A 23,216-nucleotide genomic window follows, 5' to 3' on the forward strand; every position below is an offset into this window, starting at 1 on the left:
GGACAGGTGTCTTTTATACTGATAACAAGTTCAAACAGGTGCCATTAATACAGGTAATGAGTGGAGGACAGAGGAGCCTCTTAAAGAAGAAGTTACAGGTCTGTGAGAGCCAGAAATCTTGCTTGTTTGTAGGTGACCAAATACTTATTTTCCACCATAATTTGCAAATAAATTCATAAAAAATCCTACAGTGTGATTTTCTGGATTTTTTTTCTCAATTTGTCTGTCATAGTTGACATGTACCTATGATGAAAATTACAGGCCTCTCTCATCTTTTTAAGTGGGAGAACTTGCACAATTGGTGGCTGACTAAATACTTTTATCCCCACTGTACCTTATCGCTAGTGTATTTACCTCACACAGATCAATCATGACATTAAGCATGCTCCTTCACCACACTCCTGCCTTGTTAACAGTATATTCACTGTATACAAACATATACACATATATCTATCTATCTATCTATCTATCTATCTATCTATCTATCTATCTATCTATCTATATATATATATATATATACATATATATATATACAGTGAGGGAAAAAAGTATTTGATCCCCTGCTGATTTTGTGCGTTTGCCCACTGACAAAGACATGATCAGTCTATAGTTTTAATGGTAGGTTTATTTGAACAGTGAGAGACAGAATAACAACAAAAAAATCCAGAAAAACAGATGTCAAAAATGTTATAAATTGATTTGCATTTTAATGAGAGAAATAAGTATTTGACCCCTCTGCAAAACATAGTACTTGGTGGCAAAACCCTTGTTGGCAATCACAGAGGTCAGACATTTCTTGTAATTGGCCACCAGGTTTGCACACATCTCAGGAGGGATTTTGTCCCACTCCTCTTTGCAGATCTTCTCCAAGTCATTAAGGTTTCGAGCCTACGTTTGGCAACTCGAACCATCAGCTCCCACCACAGATTTTCTATGGGTTTAAGGTCTGGAGACTGGCTAGGCCACTCCAGGACCTTAATGTGCTTCTTCTTGAGCCACTCCTTTGTTGCCTTGGCCGTGTGTTTTGGGTCATTGTCATGCTGGAATACCCATCCACGACCCATTTTCAATGCCCTGGCTGAGGGAATGAGGTTCTCACCCAAGATTTGACGGTACATGGCCCCGTCCATCGTCCCTTTGATGCGGAAGTTGTCCTGTCCCTTTAGCAGAAAAACACCCCCAAAGCATAATGTTTCCACCTCCATGTTTGACGGTGGGGATGGTGTTCTTGGCGTCATAGGCAGCATTCCTCCTCCTCCAAACACGGCGAGTTGAGTTGATGCCAAAAGCTCGATTTTGGTCTCATCTGACCACAACACTTTCACCCAGTTCTCCTCTGAATCATTCAGATGTTCATTGGCAAACTTCAGACGGGCCTGTATATGTGCTTTCTTGAGCAGGGGGACCTTGCGGGCGCTGCAGGATTTCAGTCCTTCACGGCATAGTGTGTTTCCAATTGTTTTCTTGGTGACGATGGTCCCAGCTGCCTTGAGATCATTGACAAGATCCTCCCGTGTAGTTCTGGGCTGATTCCTCACTGTTCTCATGATCATTGCAACTCCACGAGGTGAGATCTTGCATGGAGCCCCAGGCCGAGGGAGATTGACAGTTATTTTGGGTTTCTTCCATTTGCGAATAATCGCACCAACTGTTGTCACCTTCTCACCAAGCTGTTTGGCGATGGTCTTGTAACCCATTCCAGCCGTGTGTAGGTCTACAATCTTGTCCCTGACATCCTTGGAGAGCTCTTTGGGAGAGTTTGGAATCTGATTGATTGATTGCTTCTGTGGACAGGTGTCTTTTATACAGGTAACAAGCTGAGATTAGGAGCACTCCCTTTAAGAGTGTGCTCCTAATCTCAGCTCGTTACCTGTATAAAAGACACCTGGGAGCCAGAAATCTTTCTGATTGAGAGGGGGTCAAATACTTATTTCCCTCATTAAAATGCAAATCAATTTATAACATTTTTAAAATGCATTTTCCTGGATTTTTTTGTTGTTATTCTGTCTCTCACTGTTAAAATAAACCTACCATTAAAACTATAGACTGATCATTTCTTTGTCAGTGGGCAAACATACAAAATCAGCAGGGGATCAAATACTTTTTTCCCTCACTGTATATAAAATATATATATAATTTACAGTATTTTTATTTTATTGACACAGAGATAGGTAGAGATGAGCAGAGAGACAGATAGGGAGGAATATTCAGAGAAGCAGTGGAGCCAGGATGACATATGTGCTGCAGGTAGCAGTGTTACCCACTAGACCAGCCTCAGGCACACAAACAGGTAGATCTACCTTATCTCCAGTATATTGACTTTGTACATGTACAGGAGGTCAATCATGGCGCTGTATATTTACCTCATACAGGTCTATCATGACGTTGTATATTTACCTCATAAAGGTCTATCATGATGTTGCATATTTACCTCATAAAGGTCTATCATGACGTTGTATATTTACCTCATACAGGTCAATCATGGCGCTGTATATTTACCTTATACAGGTCAATCATGGCGCTGTATATTTACCTCATACAGGTCTATCATGACGTTGCCCTCGTGCCCCATGCTGCTGACTACGTTCTCCAGGGCCAGGGTGTAGAAGACCCCTCCAGTCTCTGACACGTACAGGTTGTAGGTGTCGTTCTGGTTCCACTCCTGCACCGCCGCAACCACCCGGTTCTCATCCGTACTGATCACATGCAGGTCCTAAAAGAAAAAGAATGTCAGCGGGTTACATTTGACATTAAGTTGCATATATACTGTTTCATGTCATTGGAACAAATACATACATTTTTAAGGTGCAATTAATTACAGACTAATATACACTGACTGTACAAAACATTAGGATCATCTGCTCTTTCCATGACTAGCTATGATCCCTTGTTGATGTTACTTGTTAAATCCACTTCAATCAGTGTAGATGAAGGGGAGGAGACAGGTTAAAGAAGCATTTTTAAGCATTGAGAGAATTGAGACATGGATTGTGTATGTATGCCATTCAGAGGGTGAATGGGCAAGACAAAATATTTAAGTGCCTTTGAATGGGGTATGGTAGTAGGTGTAAGGCGCACCAGTTTGAGTGTGTCAAGAACCTCAACGCTGCTGGGTTTTTCACGCTCAACAGTTTCCTGTGTGTATCAAGAATGGTCCACCACCCATAGGATATCCAGCCAACTTGACACAACAGTGGGAATCATTGGAGTCAACATGGGCCAGTATCCCTGTGGAACGCTTTCGACACCTTGTAGAGTTCATGCCGCGACAAATTGAGGCTGTTCTGAGGGCAACTCAATATTATGAAGGTGTTCTTAATGTTTGGTACACTGAGTGTGTATATATATTGGTAACTAATTGAACATTTAAATGAATCATTTTTACAGCATTACAATTCAATAATTAGTTGGTAGCTAACCATTTCAATTAGAGTACATTGGTGACACAATCAGGTTTAATTCATGACATGCAGGCCAACTAATTTCACTTACACAATAGTAATTACAGTGCAATTACACTGGAATGAACAACTTAATGAAGAGAGTATCAAGCAACACAGACTCAAACTCACACCTCCAATTTTAGAACAGAGGTGATGCAGTATGTAACTCTCAAAATGTGTAACTTCCCCCTCCTTTTCACCAGTAATGTAAGACAAAAACAATCTACTGCTTCAGAAGTATAGTACAGTGGAAGTGATCTGATTAATTAAAATGTTGATTTGATACTATATCTAACTACTGTAGCTCCCCCATGGAGATGATAGTTCAATTCTGACAACTTTTGCGAGCATCTACCCACTTAGAATGCATTTTAATTAATCCAGCGCATAATCACAAGAAAATAACATAAATCATAATCGAATCTAACCTCCCCCTTGATTAACCTTAAATAAAATTGACACTTTGAATCAGTTTTGAATTCCATGTAGTCACAATCAACGCCTGCTAATTGTAATATGCCAACGGGTGTATTACAGTGGCCTTTCGAGAACCCCCGTCTACCCAATTTACCCATCCCACCCCTGCTGGGTTTAATCATAAGAATAAATCAGTATCAGACCTCATTCTCACCAACGTAACTCCGGCAAGGAGGATATTACACATATTAACTTGAATTGTGTGCTTGTCGGCCCGCACTAACACAGAGGGACACACGCTGTTCTCGCTAGTGAATTTCATCTACCTCTGACTGCGCCTGCAACATCTCAGTGTGGAGAGAGAGAGAGAGAGAGAGAGAGAGAGAGAGAGAGAGAGAGAGAGAGAGAGAGAGAGAGAGAGAGAGAGAGAGAGAGAGAGAGAGAGAGAGAGAGAGAGAATAGGATGGCCCAGGGCTTGATTGAATACAACATGTTTAATTGTCAATGGAGAGGTGGGAAGAGCACAAGAGAGGCCACAGTCATATAGCTGCAAGAGAGGCCTCAGTTCACTCATAAATAACAAAGAGACGCTGGATAGAAAGCTACCTGTGTGTCACGGTTTCGGCCGAGGCTGCCTCTCTTCCTTGTTCGGGCAGGCTTCGGCGTTCGTTGTCTCCGGAATACTAGCTGCCACCGTTGTATGTTTCATGTTCGTTTGCTTTTGTCTGTTTGTTGTGACACCTGTTCTCGTTTAGCGTAATTAGTGTCCTATAAGTTTCTCGTTGTGTTTGTCTAGTGTTGTGTGTTATTGATTTTGGTCTGTCGTGTGTAGGGCTTATTTCGCTATTTCGCTCGGTTGAGCTTCCCTCCACTGCGTTGGAGTGTTTACGCACCTGTTTAGTGCGCTTTTGTTTTGTTCGCCTTCGTGCGTAATTTCGCCTTCGGGCAAGTGTTGTCGTATTTCCTTGTTGGAGATTTACTAAAGTCTGTTGGACTATACTTCGGTGTCCTGCGTTTGATTCCACCACTACACCCACCTACAGCACGCGTGACAGAATAACACACTTTAAAGAATGGAATCAGCAGGAGCCGCAGCAGCCCAGGCGACGCTGGAGGACAAGGTCCGGGAACAAGGTGACCAGATCCTGCAGATGGGGACCGCACTGCAGGAGGCGATCACCACCATCCGAGGCTGGGGGACGCCTCCACCGCCATCCTCCCTGCCAGCACCATCGGCCAGTCAGCCCATTCCCGCACCGGAACACCGAGGAGTCCGACTCTCGCTCCCGAGGGCCTACGATGGGACCGCGGCCGGGTGTCAGGGTTTCCTTCTCCAGGTGGAGCTGTACCTGGCCACCGTGCACCCGGCGCCCTCGGGACATGAGAGCGTGTCCGCCCTGATCTCCTGCCTTTCCGGGAAGGCGTTGGAATGGGCCAACGCGGAGTGGAGGAGGATCGACGCGGACACCATAACATACGACGAGTTCTCCCGCCGCTTCAGGGCGGTGTTTGACCATCCCCCGGAGGGGAAAGCGGCGGGGGAGCGTCTGGTCTTCCTCCGGCAGGGGAGGAGGAGTGCCCAGGAGTTCGCCCTCGAATTCCGTACTCTAGCGGCAGATGCAGGGTGGAATGATCGGGCTCTCGTCGATCACTACAGATGTAGTCTACGAGAGGACGTCTGTCGGGAGCTGGCCTGTAGGGACACCAGCCTCACGTTCGACCAGTTGGTCGACATGTCCATCAGGCTGGATAACCTGCTAGCTACCCGCGGACGTCCCGAGGGGGTCCGTCCATTTCACCCTCCAGCGCCTCCGAGCCGTGCCCCATGGAGCTCGGGGGCGCTGGCGCTAGAGAGAGGAGGGGTCGGCTTACTAGGGGGTCCATCCCCTGCACCAACTGTGGTCGGGGAGGACACACCGCGGCTAGGTGCTGGGGATGGCCTCCTAGGGGAGAGGACGACAGGTCCCGCACTGGGGATTCCTTCCAGGTGAGTAGGCGCCCCACTCACCCAGAGCTCTCTGTTGCACATTTCTGTATACCTGTGAGTTTTCCACAGGTAGCACCTCATTCCCAGCATAAGGCGCTGGTAGATTCAGGCGCGGCTGGGAATTTTATTGATAAGAAGTTTTGTTTAGCCTTAGGGATTCCCCTTCTTCCTGTTGATGTCCCTTTCCCGTTCATGCCCTAGATAGCCGTCCGTTGGGTGCGGGCTTGATCAGGGAAGTCACTGCGCCACTTAGGATGTGTGCGCAGGGGGTCATCAGGAGATGATTCAGCTATTTCTGATTGACTCGCCTGCGTATCCGGTGGTGCTGGGCATGCCCTGGTTGAGTACCCATAACCCATCTATTTCGTGGCAGGAGAGGGCTCTGATGGAGTGGTCTGCTCAGTGTGTGGGTCGATGTTTGGGCGTTTCCGTAGGGGCTACCTCGGTGGAGAGTCCAAACCAGGTGCCCGCATTGCACGTTCCCCCTGAGTATGGGGATTTGGCTATCGCGTTTAGTAAATCGAGGGCGACGCGGTTGCCACCCCATAGGCAGGGGGATTGTGCGATAGACCTCCAGGCAGGAGCTGCGCTCCCACGGAGCCATGTGTATCCTTTGTCTCAGGAGGAGAAGAAAGCTATGGAGACTTACATAGACGAATCTCTGAGACAAGGATACATACGGCCTTCCACTTCGCCTGCGTCCTCAAGTTTCTTTTTTGTGAAGAAGAAGGATGGGGGTTTGCGCCCGTGCATCGATTACCGTGGTCTCAATCAGATCACGGTGAAGTACAGTTATCCACTCCCGCTGATTGCGAACATGACTGAGTCCTTGCATGGGGTGTGTTTCTTCACTAAATTAGATCTCAGGAGCGCGTACAACTTGGTGCGCATCAGGGAGGGCGATGAATGGAAGACAGCCTTTAGTACCACCTCGGGCCATTACGAGTATCTTGTCATGCCATACGGGTTGATGAACGCTCCGTCAGTTTTCCAATCATTCGTGGATGAGATCTTCAGGGACATGCAGGGGCAGGGGGTTGTTGTGTACATAGATGACATTCTCGTGTACTCGCCTACCCGTGCCGAGCATGTGGCCCTGGTGCGCAGAGTGTTGCGGAGGCTGGTGGAGCACGACCTGTATGTTAAGGCAGAGAAGTGTCTGTTTTTCCAGGAGTCGGTCTCCTTTTTGGGGTATCAGTTGTCTGCGTCAGGGGTGAAGATGGAGGTAGACCGGGTGTCAGCCGTGCGTAATTGGCAAACACCAACCACTGTGAAGGAGGTGCAGCAGTTTTTAGGGTTTGCGAATTACTACCGGAGGTTTATCCGGGGTTTTGGACAGGTGGCAGCTCCCATCACGTCTCTTTTGAAGGGGGGTCCGGTGCGTCTGCAGTGGTCTGCCGAGGCGGACAGGGCGTTTGGGAGGCTGAAGGACCTGTTTACCTCGGCTCCAGTGCTGGCGCATCCGGATCCCTCTTTACCATTTCAGGTAGAGGTGGACGCGTCTGAGGCCGGTATAGGAGCCGTGCTTTCACAACGGTCAGGCGCGCCACCTAAACTCCGCCCCTGTGCCTTTTATTCCAAGAAGCTCAGTCCGGCGGAGCGAAATTATGACGTAGGGGACAGGGAGCTGTTAGCCGTGGTACAGGCCCTAAAGGTGTGGAGGCACTGGCTCGAGGGGGCTCAACACCCTTTCCTCATTTTGACGGACCACCGTAACCTGGAGTACATCCGGGCAGCGAGGAGGCTGAACCCTCGGCAGGCAAGATGGAATATGTTTTTGACCCGGTTTACATTTAAGATCACGTACATCCCTGGGTCACAGAACGGTAAGGCAGATGCGCTGTCTCGGCGGTATGACACGGAGGAGAGGTCCGTGGGAGCCCACTCCCATACTGCCGGAGTCGTGTCTGGTGGCACCGGTAGTGTGGGAGGTCGATGCTGAGCTCGAGCGGGCGTTACGCACCGACCCTAGTCCACCGCAATGCCCGGAGGGTCGGAAGTACGTTCCGCTCGAGGTTCGGGATCGATTGATCTATTGAGCTCACACGTCACCCTCCTCTGGACACCCGGGTATCGGCCGGACAGTGCACTGTCTTAGTGCCAAGTACTGGTGGCCCACGTTGGCAAGGGATGTGAGGGTTTATGTTTCCTCCTGCTCGGTGTGCGCCCAGTGTAAGGCGCCTAGACATCTGCCTAGGGGTAAGTTACTACCCCTGCCCGTTCCACAATGACCATGGTCCCACCTCTCGGTGGATTTCCTTACTGACCTTCCTCCTTCACAGGGGAATACCACTATACTGGTCGTTGTGGACCGGTTTTCTAAGGCCTGTCGTTTGCTCCCCATGCCGGGCCTCCCTACCGCCCTGCAAACTGCCGAAGCCCTATTCACCCATGTGTTCCGGCACTACGGGGTACCCGAGGATATTGTGTCTGATCGAGGTCCCCAATTTACCTCCAGAGTCTGGAGAGCCTTTATGGAGCGGTTGGGGGTCTCGGTGAGCCTCACCTCGGGTTACCACCCGGAGAGTAATGGGCAGGTGGAACGTGTGAACCAGGATGTGGGTAGGTTTCTTAGAACATACTGCCAGGACCGGCCGGAGGAGTGGGCAAGGTACGTTCCCTGGGCCGAAATGGCCCAGAATTCCCTACGCCATTCCTCCACTAACCTAACCCCTTTCCAATGTGTGTTAGGTTACCAGCCGGTTCTGGCACCTTGGCAGCAGAGCCAGATCGAGGCTCCTGCGGTGGATGAGTGGGCGCGGCGCTCGGAGGAGACATGGAACGCTGCACACGTCCACCTGCAGCGGGCCCTCCGACGTCATAAGGCGAGCGCCGATCTCCACCGCAGTGAGGGACCGGTGTACGCACCCGGTGATCGAGTCTGGCTCTCTACCAGAAACCTGCCCCTCCGCCTGCCCTGTCGGAAACTGGGTCGGCGGTTTGTAGGGCCATTTAAAGTCCTGGGAAGGTTGAACGAGGTGTGTTACAAATTACAACTACCTGTTGAATATAAAAGTATTAACCCCTCGTTCCATGTGTCCCTTCTCAGGCCGGTGGTAGCTGGCCCACTCCAAGAAAGTGAGATCAGGGAGACTCCTCCGCCCCCATTGGACATCGAGGGGGCACCGGCGTACTCCGTGAGGTCCATCTTGGATTTGAGACGTCGGATGGGGGGTCTCCAATATCTAGTGGAGTGGGAGGGGTACGGTCCGGAGGAGCGGTGCTGGGTGCCGAGGGGAGACATTTTGGACCCGTCTCTCCTGACGGAATTCCATCGTGGGCACCCGACGCACCCTGCTCCGCGTCCTCCGGGTCATCCCCGAGGACGGAGTCGGCGCACGTCTGGAGCCGCGCGTCAAGGGGGGGGTACTGTCACGGTTTCGGCCGAGGCTGCCTCTCTTCCTTGTTCGGGCAGGCTTCGGCGTTCGTTGTCTCCGGAATACTAGCTGCCACCGTTGTATGTTTCATGTTCGTTTGCTTTTGTCTGTTTGTTGTGACACCTGTTCTCGTTTAGCGTAATTAGTGTCCTATAAGTTTCTCGTTGTGTTTGTCTAGTGTTGTGTGTTATTGATTTTGGTCTGTCGTGTGTAGGGCTTATTTCGCTATTTCGCTCGGTTGAGCTTCCCTCCACTGCGTTGGAGTGTTTACGCACCTGTTTAGTGCGCTTTTGTTTTGTTCGCCTTCGTGCGTAATTTCGCCTTCGGGCAAGTGTTGTCGTATTTCCTTGTTGGAGATTTACTAAAGTCTGTTGGACTATACTTCGGTGTCCTGCGTTTGATTCCACCACTACACCCACCTACAACACGCGTGACACTGTGTTGTTTCCAGTGTTGGTCTCATGATGGCATAGGTTTGAATTCCCATAGAGATTATTATTTTGATGCATTTAAGGTAGGTTGAAACATAGATATATAACCACTGGACCGGAGTCTGGTCGAGTGGGAAACACTCTCACTTCCGGAACCATATATCTGCGGCAGGGATCCCGGTTTGTTCCCAGCATAAGCCCTAAACACTTAGGTTCCCTCTACTGTGTCTCCCTGCTTCTGTTCCCTCGACTGTGTCTCCCTGCTTCTGTTCCCTCTACTGTGTCTCCCAGCTTCTGTTCCCTCTACTGTGTCTCCCTGATTCTGTTCCCTCTACTGTGCCTCCCAGCTTCTGTTCCCTCTACTGTGTCTCCCTACTTCTGTTCCCTCTACTGTGTCTCCCAGCTTCTGTTCCCTCTACTGTGTCTCCCTGCTTCTGTTCCCTCTACTGTGTCTCCCTGCTTCTGTTCCCTCTACTGTGTCTCCCTGCTTCTGTTCCCTCTACTGTGTCTCCCTGCTTCTGTTCCCTCTACTGTGTCTCCCTGCTTCTGTTCCCTCTACTGTGTCTCCCTGCTTCTGTTCCCTCTACTGTGTCTTCCTGCTTCTGTTCCCTCTACTGTGTCTCCCAGCTTCTGTTCCCTCTACTGCGTCTCCCTGTTTCTGTTCCCTCTACTGTGTCTCCCTGCTTCTGTTCCCTCTACTGCGTCTCCCTGCTTCTGTTCCCTCTACTGTGTCTTCCTGCTTCTGTTCCCTCTACTGTGTCTCCCTGCTTCTGTTCCCTCTACTGTGTCTCCCTGCTTCTGTTCCCTCTACTGTGTCTCCCTGCTTCTGTTCCCTCTACTGTGTCTTCCTGCTTCTGTTCCCTCTACTGTGTCTCCCTGCTTCTGTTCCCTCTACTGTGTCTCCCTGCTTCTGTTCCCTCTACTGTGTCTCCCTGCTTCTGTTCCCTCTACTGTGTCTCCCTGCTTCTGTTCCCTCTACTGTGTCTCCCTGCTTCTGTTCCCTCTACTGTGTCTCCCTGCTTCTGTTCCCTCTACTGTGTCTCCCTGCTTCTGTTCCCTCTACTGTGTCTTCCTGCTTCTGTTCCCTCTACTGTGTCTCCCTGCTTCTGTTCCCTCTACTGTGTCTCCCTGCTTCTGTTCCTATCCTGTCATATAAAATAATACAAAAGAAGTTCAGAATTCCGTTTTTTTCATGACCATGTGGTATTACCACTGGAATGTTGATCGACCATTGCAACAGTATATGACCATTGCATGACCATGTGTGTCTGTGGGTTATACCTTAGGCAAGGTGTACTTGGGTAACTTCATTGGTGTGAAGACTTCCCGCTTGGCTGACACGTAGTAGATTGGACGCCCACCAGTTGACACCTGCAGGTCATGAAACCATTGAATGAAAACCCATTCAAGATATACAACCCATCAAGCATATGGTACATACTAAACCCTGATTAATATACTGTGTTACAATACATTTCCAAGGAACTTATTACATGTTCTCTCTCACACACACCTTTGGATTACATCAATAAAACATGTTCAGCAGTAAAATGCATCAATCCCAAAAATACATAACAGCCTTAAAATAAACACTTAAGAGTAATATGATCTTCAACATTTCCGATAATCCTATAACATGTTCTCTCTCACACATACATCTGTTCTGGTTCATGTCCTTCTAACTTCCGGTTCACGTCAGATATGGGCAATTACCTACCTGGACAAACACATACTCGTCTTGCACCACAAGGGAATTGGGGTCAATGTAGCCGGGGAACGGCTTGCCTTTATTGGCCTCGGTGCAGTTCTGCAGTTTGCAGGTGACGTACAGCGCCTCTGCACACACGGAGAGAAGAAACCGCAGCCATTGAACCAATGATCATATTAGCCAGTGGGGGACATGTAGCCTTCACCGCGAGCTAGCCTTCCATCAGGTGTCTTACATTAATTGCGTCAATAAAGTGGCGAGCGAAAAGCGAGGGGAAATTGGAGGGTGGACCAGGGAGGCCAATTGCTTTCTTTCCCCTCAATTGTGGTGTGAGGTGGGGACAGAGGTGTGGGAATGGCTGTCCCTGTGTGTTAGGCTTCAGCTAACTATGTTGTCCGGTTCACACAGCGAGCCGCATGATCAATGGGTGATGGACGTACAGGGGCAAGGCTTGCGCTGTCACAAGGGTGTGTTACTGTATCAGGTAGATCCATTAAACTGAATTCTGTTCTGCCAAAACATGGACAGGTGGCAATTGTGTTTCCATCCATTCATTGACATTCAGAATGTTGAGTATCAGGATCACTCTGGTTTTAAAGGCATTCTAATATATGCATTGCTTTTCTCAATCGTCATTGTGTGTCCCCCGCGCCGGTGCATTACAACTGCCTCCTCATATTACCCTTCAATCATGTGGCCCGTAGCCCTTCATACCCCCCCAATCACTTTCCACTTTAGTTCAAGGCTCATGGTACAGTAGAGACACCAGAAAATTGAGGAACAGAGCAGGAACTCTGAAAATTGAATTACTCACGTCCTTCGGAGATGATGGTTTCCAGGTGAACTAAGCCTGGTTCTTTGTCTAAACCCGATTTCGACCTGCAAGGGAGAAGACACATTTATTTCAGGTACATCACTATTCTTTAGCAAGGAAGGACAGAAGGATATCACAGATGCTACCTAGCCTATACCTACCTTCTTATCCATGAGATTGCTTGTCAGATAAATTCAGAACACTGAGGGGAAATGACAACCAGAATGACGATTGCCAGAAATTTCAAGGGCCCCAGGCTATACCCCTGTGGAACACCTCAAAAGGTTGTACATTGAGGTAAAAAGGAAAACTACCTCAGGTGTAGCGTGTGATGTTACCGTGTTCAAGCCCAAACCTTACGAGACTGCCCTTACTTTCCTGACAGTTTGACAGGGAACACATCCTGACATCATTAGCGAGAGGGAAAGTAATTGATTTGCTTGCTCAGAACGCCCGCAGACACGGTGCAGCTGCACAAAATCATTACAGGCCTGAAATATTTATTAAAAGGAAATCAGAGGGATGTCTTCATAGAGCAAAGAGACAGCACACAAAGGGAGAGGAGATCACGCACAGAGCCCACCCCCCGGTCTTAATTATGGCACCTATTGGCAGTATTGGTGATTTCCCAGATAAAACGCATCATCTCTGGAGACTGACCTATTTAACTTCTCTCATTCTCCCTTTTTCTCTATTCAGTTCAAAAACTAAGGGAGAACAACCATTCTTTAAGCTCACCTATTTCAATTCTCATAGACTGTACTAGAGGTGAGTTTGAACCTACAGCATCTACATTGTGGGAAGATGTATGGGGCAGTAATAATGATTTGACATTTGATTAGCTGTGATTGTTGTCTCCCTTGAGACTATTGGTTTAAACAGGTAAAAATAAGGAGAAGGATTGTCATGAGATGGAGCTTTTGCCTCACATAAAAAAGGATATGATCTATAGATGTGATCTAGATTCTAGATGAAAATCTGATCACGACTGGCAGGTTGACGTTTTTCGGGACGAGTCTTGTCCTTGATGCAGAACTAAGCGATTTTCACTAGATGGGCCAGCTGCAAAGTCAAAATTGGCTATATTGTAAACATGTATTAGCTCTTTGGTCTGATTTAAGGTTAGGGTTAGGCATCATAGTTAGCAGTGTGGTTTATGTATATGTTAGTGTTAGGTTTAAAATCAGATTTTATGACTTTGTGGCTGTGCTAGCTAGTGACCACTCCACAAAGCTGCCTCCAGAACAAGATACATGACGAAAAACGCTAACCTGCTCACGACTGTGCCTTTTCTTTTCAACTACCATGGTCCGATTCTGAAAGGAAGTTTCCCAAAACCTTATTAACAGGGTTTACACAATCCTAAAAATACCCTCTAGGCTTCCTCCTCCCAGAACTGCCTAGCTTGTTACCACTGACAGTTTCTCACAAATTTGCTCAAAAGCTTTTTTTATACATCAGTTGTGTTAAAAATGACTGGATTTGACAGTTTGTGTCTGGCAGATGTGGGACCAACTATGAAGTAGAGCAGATGGAGAACAGAGGAGGATAACAAGAAACGAAAACAGTAGAAGGAAGATCAAATCTCAAGAGCATTCTCATGGGGTGGATTTGACTGACACGGTCAAGTAAGGTCATGCTATCGGAGACCTAGGGCTATATGGTTCAAACATAAGTTCAAATCAAACTATAATGCTCTTACTATAAAGTATTATCAAGGACTGCTGTATCCCATGATAGGGGAGTTCATAATAGAGAATTATAAATATATATTTGCAGCATTAATTGTGCAATCCAAATTCATTTATCTCCCTCAATTTAACATTCCAAATGTAACTCCAAAACCTTGGATATAACCTTGCTTTAGGAAAAACATTGAACAGGTCCCTCCTGAGCTCCAACAGGCCCAAGTGAGATCACAAAACTCATCCACAATCCCACTCATGTGTTGACTACTCTGTCTGTTGACATTCCCTTGTTCATTATCCACGCTCGACCAAATGAAGACCACATTGTTAGCTGCATTGCAAATGCTGAAACATTCAGCACAGTGAATTCACTAACAAGCCCTTATGGGTCGCTGCATTCATTAGAAGTCTGAACATCTTTGTAGTGCCAGTACCTCGCTATCTAACGCTGAGAAAGCATAGGTGCAGACACATCAATAATATAACGCAAACAAGACGATTCACTCTGCCATATCTCCTTCCATTAAGAATGTGGAAAGACCAACAAGGATTTCAATTTATAGTTAGTCTTGACAGAAGGGAAGACAGGAAGAAGGTTGTAGGTTGCTGTTCTTACCAGTAGAATCGATTGGGGGCCACCCTCTCATGGACAAGTTGCCACCTCCTTCCGAACTCCACCGAGCTGTACAGCTGTGGGGAGAAAGCCGATGGGAATTACATACTGTATTCAGTCAGACAAGACAGGTTAGATTAATACTGTAAAATAATCATTCAACACACAAACCCTAAATGATAGTCCAGATATAATTTACTTTAATTCAAAAAGTTTAGCATTTTCCCATTACATTCATGTCAATGTGATACAATATGAGCATAACTCGTTGTATAATTAGTCCTGTTCACTTCACCAATAATTTCAATGTCATGCAATACTGCTCTCAAGTTAATTTACCTTCTTGAGAAGCTATGTTACCCACATGGCACAAGAGGGCATCAAAAATGTGCCTCAGAAGAATCACCAGAACAGGCTGAGGACACATTCCCCACATTCTTTCAATGTGAAAACCCCACACACATTCCCAGGTTAAATATGAAGCTGTAAAAGGGATCATGTATGGTGAGGGTGTCATTGTGCTGGAGATATGGCAACACACTCCTAACAAGGCTAGAGATCCGCTGGCTGGTGTGTGTGTGTGGTGGGGGATCTAGCAGGGGAGCCGGGGCACAGACGGTGGTCTCAATGTGAGCATTGTTTCGCTAGTCAGCACTTCGGTAGGTTGCTGAGATATCCCAATCTCTACTAAGAGCTGCTACACAGAGATGGTTCACACACACAAATATATCACAATCTCTATCTGTAGATGGTTTGAGCCGAGGGGGGATTCTTTCAAGAAACAGGAAAGCTTATTTGGGGAAGGAAGCGTGGTACAATTGAATATCCTGAATAATCATGGAATAAATGCCTTTTCTTTGCTTCTTATTTCACTATTTATTTTGGAGTCAGCATTTTTCTTACTAACTGGTTACTGTGAACTATCCAAGATAATTACATGAATGATGTCAATATTGGGCATTGTTTTGTTTGTTGTTTTTTGAGCTTAGTTTGTTTACTGCTGTCTAGCCAATGAGGCGCAAACCTTGTGAGAATGGTAAGGTTGTGAAAGTTTGGATGTGTTATTATTATTTTATTTTTTAACAAAACCAAGCCAAATTATTTATTTGTTTACTGATTACAGCAGAGAAGTCAACGAGGCGTGAGACTTAATTTAATTGTTTTAGTTTGTGGACTATTTCTATTTTAAACGTGAGCAATCAAGCATAATATGTAAACAGTCATTTATTAATGGCCGACTGAATGGTGATACTGTTTGTTAATATTTGTTTATTTTTTAAATTGTATTTATTTACTCTTTCCTGAAGGGTGAAGTCAAGGCCTCAGTTAAAAGACCTCAATATCAGCACATTTTCATTCAAATAATCCCCTTGACAATTATTGTTATTTAATTGAAAATAATGTTTAATTAAACTAATACGAACCACCATTAAAGCCAAGCTAAATTGCAGGCATTTGAACTGTAGTGACATTATGTTCCATTACGTAAGGTCTTCAAACAAGGTCTTTACACAATGGTCTTCAAAGAACACCAGTGAACGCCAACCATTAAGGTCTCCAGTCCACCACACATACTAACAACATTTGTAACATCATTAACCATTCCATAACAATAGATCAGGTCAGGTTGAACACGTTACTACAGTTGAAGTTGGAAGTTTACATACACTTAGGTTGGAGTCATTAAAACTCGTTTTTCAATCACTCCACACATTTCTTGTTAACAAACTATAGTTTTGGCAGGTCAGTTAGGACATCTACTTTGTGCATGACACAAGTCATTTTTCCAACAATTGTTTACAAACAGATTATTTCACTTATAATTCACTGTATCACAATTCCAGTGGGTCAGAAGTTTACATACACTAAGTTGACGGTGCCTTTAAACAGCTTGGAAAATTCCAGAAAACGATGTCATGGCTTTAGAAGCTTCTGATAGGCTAATTGACATCATTTGAGACAATTGGTGGTGTACCTGTGGATGTATTTCAAGGCCTACCTTCAAACTCAGTGCCTCTTTGCTTGACATCATGGGAAAATCTAAAGAAATCAGCCAAGACCTCAGAAAAAAAATTGTAGACCTCCACAAGTCTGGTTCATCCTTGGGAGCAATTTCCAAACGCCTGAAGGTACCACGTTCATCTGTACAAACAATAGTACGGCAGTATAAACTCCATGGGACCACGCAGCCGTCATACCGCTCAGGAAGGAGACACGTTCTGTCTCCTAGAGATGAACGTACTTTGGTGCGAAAAGTGCAAATCAATCCCAGAACAACAGCAAAGGACCTTGTGAAGATGCTGGAGGAAACACGTACAAAAGTATCTATATCCACAGTCAAACGAGTCCTATATCGACATAACCTGAAAGGCCACTCAGCAAGGAAGAAGCCACTGCTCCAAAACCATCATAAAAAAAGACAGACTACGGTTTGCAACTGCACATGGGGTTCCTGTGGTCTGATGAAACAAAAATAGAACTGTTTGGCCATAATAACCATCGTTATGTTTGGAGGAAAAAGGGGGACGCTTGCAAGCCGAAGAACACCATCCTAACCGTGAAGCACGGGGGTGGCAGCATAATGCTGTGGGGGTGCTTTGCTGCAGGAGGAACTGGTGCTCTTCACAAAATAGATGGCATCATGAGGAAGGGAAATTATGTGGATATATTGAAGCAACATCTCAAGACATCAGCCAGGAAGTTAGAGCTTGGTCGCAAATGGCTCTTCCAAATGGACAATGACCCAAAGCATACTTCCAAAGTTGTGGCAAAATGGCTTAAGGACAACAAAGTCAAAGTATTGGAGTGGCCATCACAAAGCCCTGACCTCAATCCTATAGAAAATGTGTGGGCAGAACTGAAAAAGCAGGTGCGAGCAAGGAGGCCTACAAACCTGACTCAGTTACACCAGCTCTGTCAGGAGGAATGGGCCAAAATTCACCCAACTTATTGTGGGAAGCTTGTGGAAGGCTACCCGAAACGTTTGACCCAAGTTAAACAATTTAAAGGCAATGCTACCAAATACTAATTGAGTGTATGTAAACTTCTGACCCACTGGGAATGTGATGAAATAAATAAAAGCTGAAATAAATCATTCTCTCTACTATTATTCTGACATTTCACATTCTTAAAATAAAGTGTTGATCCTAACTGACCTAAGACAGGGCATTTTTACTAGGATTAAATGTCAGGAATTGTGAAAAACGGAGTTTAAATGTATTTGGCTAAGGTGTATGTAAACTTCTGACTTCAACTGTATGTATGTAGTGTCCTGCATATACGATACAGTCTGTTCCTTCCATACCATATGTGCCATATAAAATATCTGCCAATGAGCATATGTTATTCTGGCCACAGAACATGGTCAATATATTTCTATGTCAATACAAGGCAGAGAAATTTTTGAAAAATGCTATTTCAACTGAGCTCTGACTTTCATAAGGAACAGAGCTGAATTAAACAGATGCAAGCAGAATGGGTAGAGAGGCAGGAAATCACTCTGACTAATTAGCTAACCCCCACACCGAGGCTGTGTCTCAAATTGCACCCTATTCCCTATTTAGTGCACTCATTTTAACCAGGGCCCTTATGGATATGGTCAAAGTAGTGCACCATGTAGGGAATAGGGTGCCATTTGGGACACATGGTGTTAGCACTTAATCTGGCAAGTCAGAGAGGAGGGAGAGTGAGAGGGATTTGTACACTGAAATACGTACTGGCTAGAGAGCCAGGCAAGTTCTTCAATCTAGGAAATGCCAAGGAGGAAGAAGGAATAGCTCCAAGGCACCATTGAGAGTAAATAAAGAGAAGGGGAAAGACGGGAGCAGGAGAGGGGGGAGGACGACGACACAATAGTCATCAGATGTTAAACATTAGGCCCAAATGGCTCTGGCTGCAAGCAAGGCATTGTATTAATGGTAATGGCCATTCTCAAAATGGCTATAAATTGTAGGTCTGGAATACATATTTTACATATTACCTTCTCTCTTACCTCAGTAGTTCATCGACAATTACCATCACAAGACAGTGTCTCATATATTAGATGATTATTTGATAAACATATGCATTTCATTCCCTTGGACTCCAATATCAATGCATTTCATTTTTTATTTCACCTTTATTTAACCAGGTAAGCCAGTTGAGAACAAGTTCTCATTTACAACTGCGACCTGGCCAAGATAAAGCAAAGCAGTGCGATAAAAACAACAACACAGAGTTACATATGGGGTAAACAAAACATAAAGTCAAAAATACAACAGAAAATATATATGCAGTGTGTGTGAATGTAGTAAATTATGGAGGTAAGGCAATAAATAGGCCATAGTGCAAAATAGTTACAATTTCGTATTAACACTGGAATGATAGATGTGCAAAAGATGATGTGCAAATAGAGATACTGGGGTGCAAATTAGCAAAATAAATAACAATATGGGGATGAGGTAGTTGGATGGGCTAATTACAGATGGGCTGTGTACAGGTGCAGTGATCGGTAAGCTGCTCTGACAACTGACGCCTAAAGTTAGTGAGGGAGATAAGAGTCTCCAGCTTCAGAGATTTTTGCAGTTCGTTCCAGTCATTGGCAGCAGAGAACTGGAAGGAATGGCGGCCAAAGGAGGTGTTGGCTTTGGGGATGACCAGTGAGATATACCTGCTGGAGCGCAGACTACGGGTGGGTGTTGCTATGGTGACCAGTGAGCTAAGATAAGATGGGGATTTGCCTAGCAGTGATTTATAGATGACCTGGAGCCAGTGGGTTTGACGACGAATATGTAGTGAGGGCCAGCCAACAAGAGCGTACAGGTCACAATGGTGGGTAGTATATGGGGCTTTGGTGACAAAACGAATGGCACTGTGATAGACTACATCCAATTTGCTGAGTAGAGTGTTGGAGGCTATTTTGTAAATGGCATTGCCGAAGTCAAGGATCGGTAGGATAGTCAGTTTTACGAGGGCATGTTTGGCAGCATAAGAGAAGGAGGCTTTGTTGCGAAATAGGAAGCCGATTCTAGACCTAACTTTTGATTGGAGATGCTTAATGTGAGTCTGGAAGGAGAGTTTACAGTCTAACCAGACACCTAGGTATTTGTAGTTGTCCACATACTCTAGGTCAGACCCGCCGAGAGTAGTGATTCTAGTCGGGTGGGCGGGTGCAAGCAGCGTTCGGTTGAAGAGCATGCATTTCGTTTTACTAGTGTTTAAGAGCAGTTGGAGGCTACGGAAGGAGTGTTGTATGGCGTTGAAGCTCGTTTGGAGGTTTGTTAACACAGTGTCCAATGAAGGGCCAGATGTATACAAAATGGTGTCGTCCGCATAGAGGTGGATCCGAGCGTCACCAGCAGCAAGAGCAACATCATTGATATACACAGAGAATAGAGTCGGCCTGAGAATTGAACCCTGTGGCACCCCCATAGAGACTGCCATAGGTCCAGACAACAGGCCCTCCGATTTGACACATTGAACTCTATCTGAGAAGTAGTTGGTGAACCAGGCGAGGCAGTCAAATGAGAAACCAAGGCTATTTAGTCTGCCAATAAGAATGCGGTGGTTGACAGGGTTGAAAGCCTTGGCCAGGTCGATGAAGACGGCTGCGCAGTACTGTCTTTTATCGATCGCGGTTATAATATTGTTTAGGACCTTGAGCGTGGCTGAGGTGCACCCATGACCAGCTCGGAATCCGGATTGCATAGCGGAGAAGGTACGGTGGGATTCGAAATGGTCGGTGATCTGTTTGTTAACTTGGCTTTCAAAAACTTTCGAAAGGCAGGGCAGGATGGATATAGGTCTGTAACAGTTTGGATCTAGAGTGTCACCCCCTTTGAAGAGGGGGATGACCACGGCAGCATTCCAATCTCTGGGGATCTCAGACGTTACGAAAGAGAGGTTGAACAGGCTAGTAATAGGGGTTGCGACAATTTCCGGCGGCTAATTTTAGAAAGAAAGGGTCCAGATTGTCTAGCCCAGCTGATTTGTAGGGATCCAGATTTTTCAGTTCTTTCAGAACATCAGCTGTCTGAATTTGTGTAAAGGAGAAGCGGGGGGGGGGCATGGGCAAGTTGCAGCGGAGGGTGCAGAGCTGGTGGCCGGGGTAGTGGTAGCCAGGTGGAAAGCATGGCCAGCCGTAGCAAAATGCTTGTTGAAATTCTCGATTATTGTAGATTTATCGGTGGTGACAGTGTTTCCTAGCCTCAGTGCAGTGGGCAGCTGGGAGGAGGTGCTCTTATTCTCCACGGACTGTCACGATCGTCAAAAGGATTGGACCAATGCGCAGCGTGGAATGCGAACATACTTTATTTGAGTACTTACACAACTAACGAAAACAACAAAACGATACGTGAAGTCCTTGGTAACAAACACAAACCAACACGGAACAAGATCCCACAATACACTGTGCCAAACAGGCTGCCTAAGTATGGTTCCCAATCAGAGACAACAAGCAACAGCTGATTCTCGTTGCCTCTGATTGAGAACCACCCCGGCCAACATAGATACACATGAACTAGATCCTAACATAGAAACACAAACACATAGAATCTACACACCCTGGCTCAACATATAAGAGTCCCAGAGCCAGGGCGTGACAGTAACCCCCCCCAAAGGCGCGGACTGCGACCGCGCCAAACATAAACCGAACAGGGGAGGGCCGGGTGGGCATTCCTCCTCGGAGGCGGATCCGGCTCCGGGCGTGACCACCACCCTCTAATAACCCCCCTGTAGTGCCCCTGGTCTGGTCCCGCTGGCTGGAGCTGGACTGGACATCGGTGGAGCGGATTGCTTAGGCTCAGGTGTGGAGCAGCTGACCGGTACCTGACCAGGCACCGGTGAACCGGGCACGGGCTGTGCCGGACTGACGACACGCACCCCAGGCTTGGTGCGGGAAGCAGGAATGGGCCGGACCGGGCTGACGACGCGCAACCCTGGCTTGGTGCGGGGAGCAGGAACGGGCCGGACCGGGCTGACGATGCGCACCACAGGCTTGGTGCGGGGAGCAGGAATGGGCCGGACCGGGCTGACGACGCGCACCCCTGGCTTGGTGCGGGGAGCAGGAACGGGCCGGAACCGGGCTGACGACGCGCACCCCTGGCTTGGTGCAGGGAGCAGGAACGGGCCGGACCGGACTGGCAACACACTTCAGTACCTCTCGTCGTGCCTCTACACTTTCCCTCCCTCTAATCACCAATGGCTCCCGTAACCCGGTGGCCTTCTCTCCTCGTCCACAAACTCGCCCCTTATCTGCCTCCAGCAGCCCCGTCGTCCATGCCATGTGCCCCACCCCTAAACATTTATTGGGGTTGCCTCTCGCCTGTCCGACGACGACACTGTTTGGTGCTGTACCTCCTCTCTCGCCAAGGCTTTAACCTTTGCCCATGGTCCTCTGCCCTCGAACATGTCCTCCCAGGACCACCATTGGCCCACCTGGGCCATCGCCAACTTCTCCATCTCCTTACCCGGCGTTAGCTCCGAAACACGCTGCTTGGTCCTGTTTTGGTGGGATCTTCTGTCACGATCGTCAAAAGGATTGGACCAATGCGCAGCGTGGAATGCGAACATACTTTATTAGAGTACTTACACAACTAACGAAAACAACAAAACGATACCTGAAGTCCTTGGTAACAAACACAAACCAACACGGAACAAGATCCCACAATACACTGTGCCAAACAAGCTGCCTAAGTATGGTTCCCAATCAGAGACAACAAGCAACAGCTGATTCTCGTTGCCTCTGATTGAGAACCACCCCGGCCAACATAGATACACATGAACTAGATCCTAACATAGAAACACAAACACATAGAATCTACACACCCTGGCTCAACATATAAGAGTCCCAGAGCCAGGGCGTGACACGGACTTTACAGTGTCCCAAAACTTTTTGGAGTTAGTGCTACAGGATGCAAATTTCTGTTTGAAAAAGCTAGCCTTTGCTTTCCTAACTGATTGTGTATATTGGTTCCTGACTTCTCTGAAAAGTTGCATATCGCGGGGGCTTTTCGATGCTAATGCAGTACGCCACAGGATGTTTTTGTGCTGGTCAAGTGCAGTCAAGTCTGAGGAGAACCAAGGGCTATATCTGTCCTTAGTTCTGAATTTTTTGAAGGGGGCATGCTTATTTAAGATTGAGAGGAAAGCCCTTTTAAAGATCAACCAGGCATCCTCTACTGACGGAATGAGGTCAATATCCATCCAGGATACCCGGGCCAGGTCAATTAGAAAGGCCTGCTCGCTAAAGTGTTTTAGGGAGCGTTTGACAGTGATGAGGGGTGGTCGTTTGACCGCGGACCCATTATGGACCCATTACGATTATAGGCACAATGTTTATATGTTTGACTGATGCATAAAGCTTAAATGGGGATATCAAATCTAAGGGTATATAATACACGTTTAACATTTGTTAAGGTGCTTATGACTGTTTATCAGGGTTCACCTCTGTTGGTTTTGCTTTCTCATAAAGTTACTGGAAGCAATCCCGGGCCTACATTTAACGGATGAGGATCTTAAAGGGATTATTCATAATCTCCAGCGCCACCCCAAAATTAACATTTGTGAACATGCCGTGTTTCTATGTTTTGTAGTAAAAACAATAGAGAAAGAAAAGTCTTTCCAATGACATGAACCAATTAGTAGACAATTAGTAGGCAATTAGTTGGCAATGCCTACTCACAATTGGTCAAAATCACACGATGCACAACGATGATGTCATTGGAAACAGTTATCTTCCTCCATCTTTTTTTACTACCAAA

The 23,216-nt window shown here is 46.6% G+C and overlaps 1 protein-coding gene across 3 annotated transcripts in view; it reads right to left on the reverse strand.

Annotated features, from left to right (window-relative positions):
• Window positions 1-23,216, reverse strand: part of LOC121533082 (VPS10 domain-containing receptor SorCS1) — a 166,460-nt gene that overhangs the window by 32,831 nt on the left and 110,413 nt on the right. For all 3 annotated transcript variants that reach the window (XM_045223146.1, XM_045223147.1, XM_045223148.1), the window contains exons 5-9: window positions 14,482-14,555; window positions 12,178-12,242; window positions 11,373-11,491; window positions 10,937-11,026; window positions 2,534-2,713 (exon numbers count right to left, since the gene is read on the reverse strand). In XM_045223146.1, coding sequence (XP_045079081.1) covers window positions 2,534-2,713; window positions 10,937-11,026; window positions 11,373-11,491; window positions 12,178-12,242; window positions 14,482-14,555 — 528 coding nt within the window. The remainder of the gene's footprint in view (window positions 1-2,533; window positions 2,714-10,936; window positions 11,027-11,372; window positions 11,492-12,177; window positions 12,243-14,481; window positions 14,556-23,216) is intronic.

This window comes from Coregonus clupeaformis, chromosome 10 (genome assembly GCF_020615455.1).
Source record: "Coregonus clupeaformis isolate EN_2021a chromosome 10, ASM2061545v1, whole genome shotgun sequence".
Taxonomy (NCBI): Eukaryota; Metazoa; Chordata; class Actinopteri; order Salmoniformes; family Salmonidae; genus Coregonus; species Coregonus clupeaformis.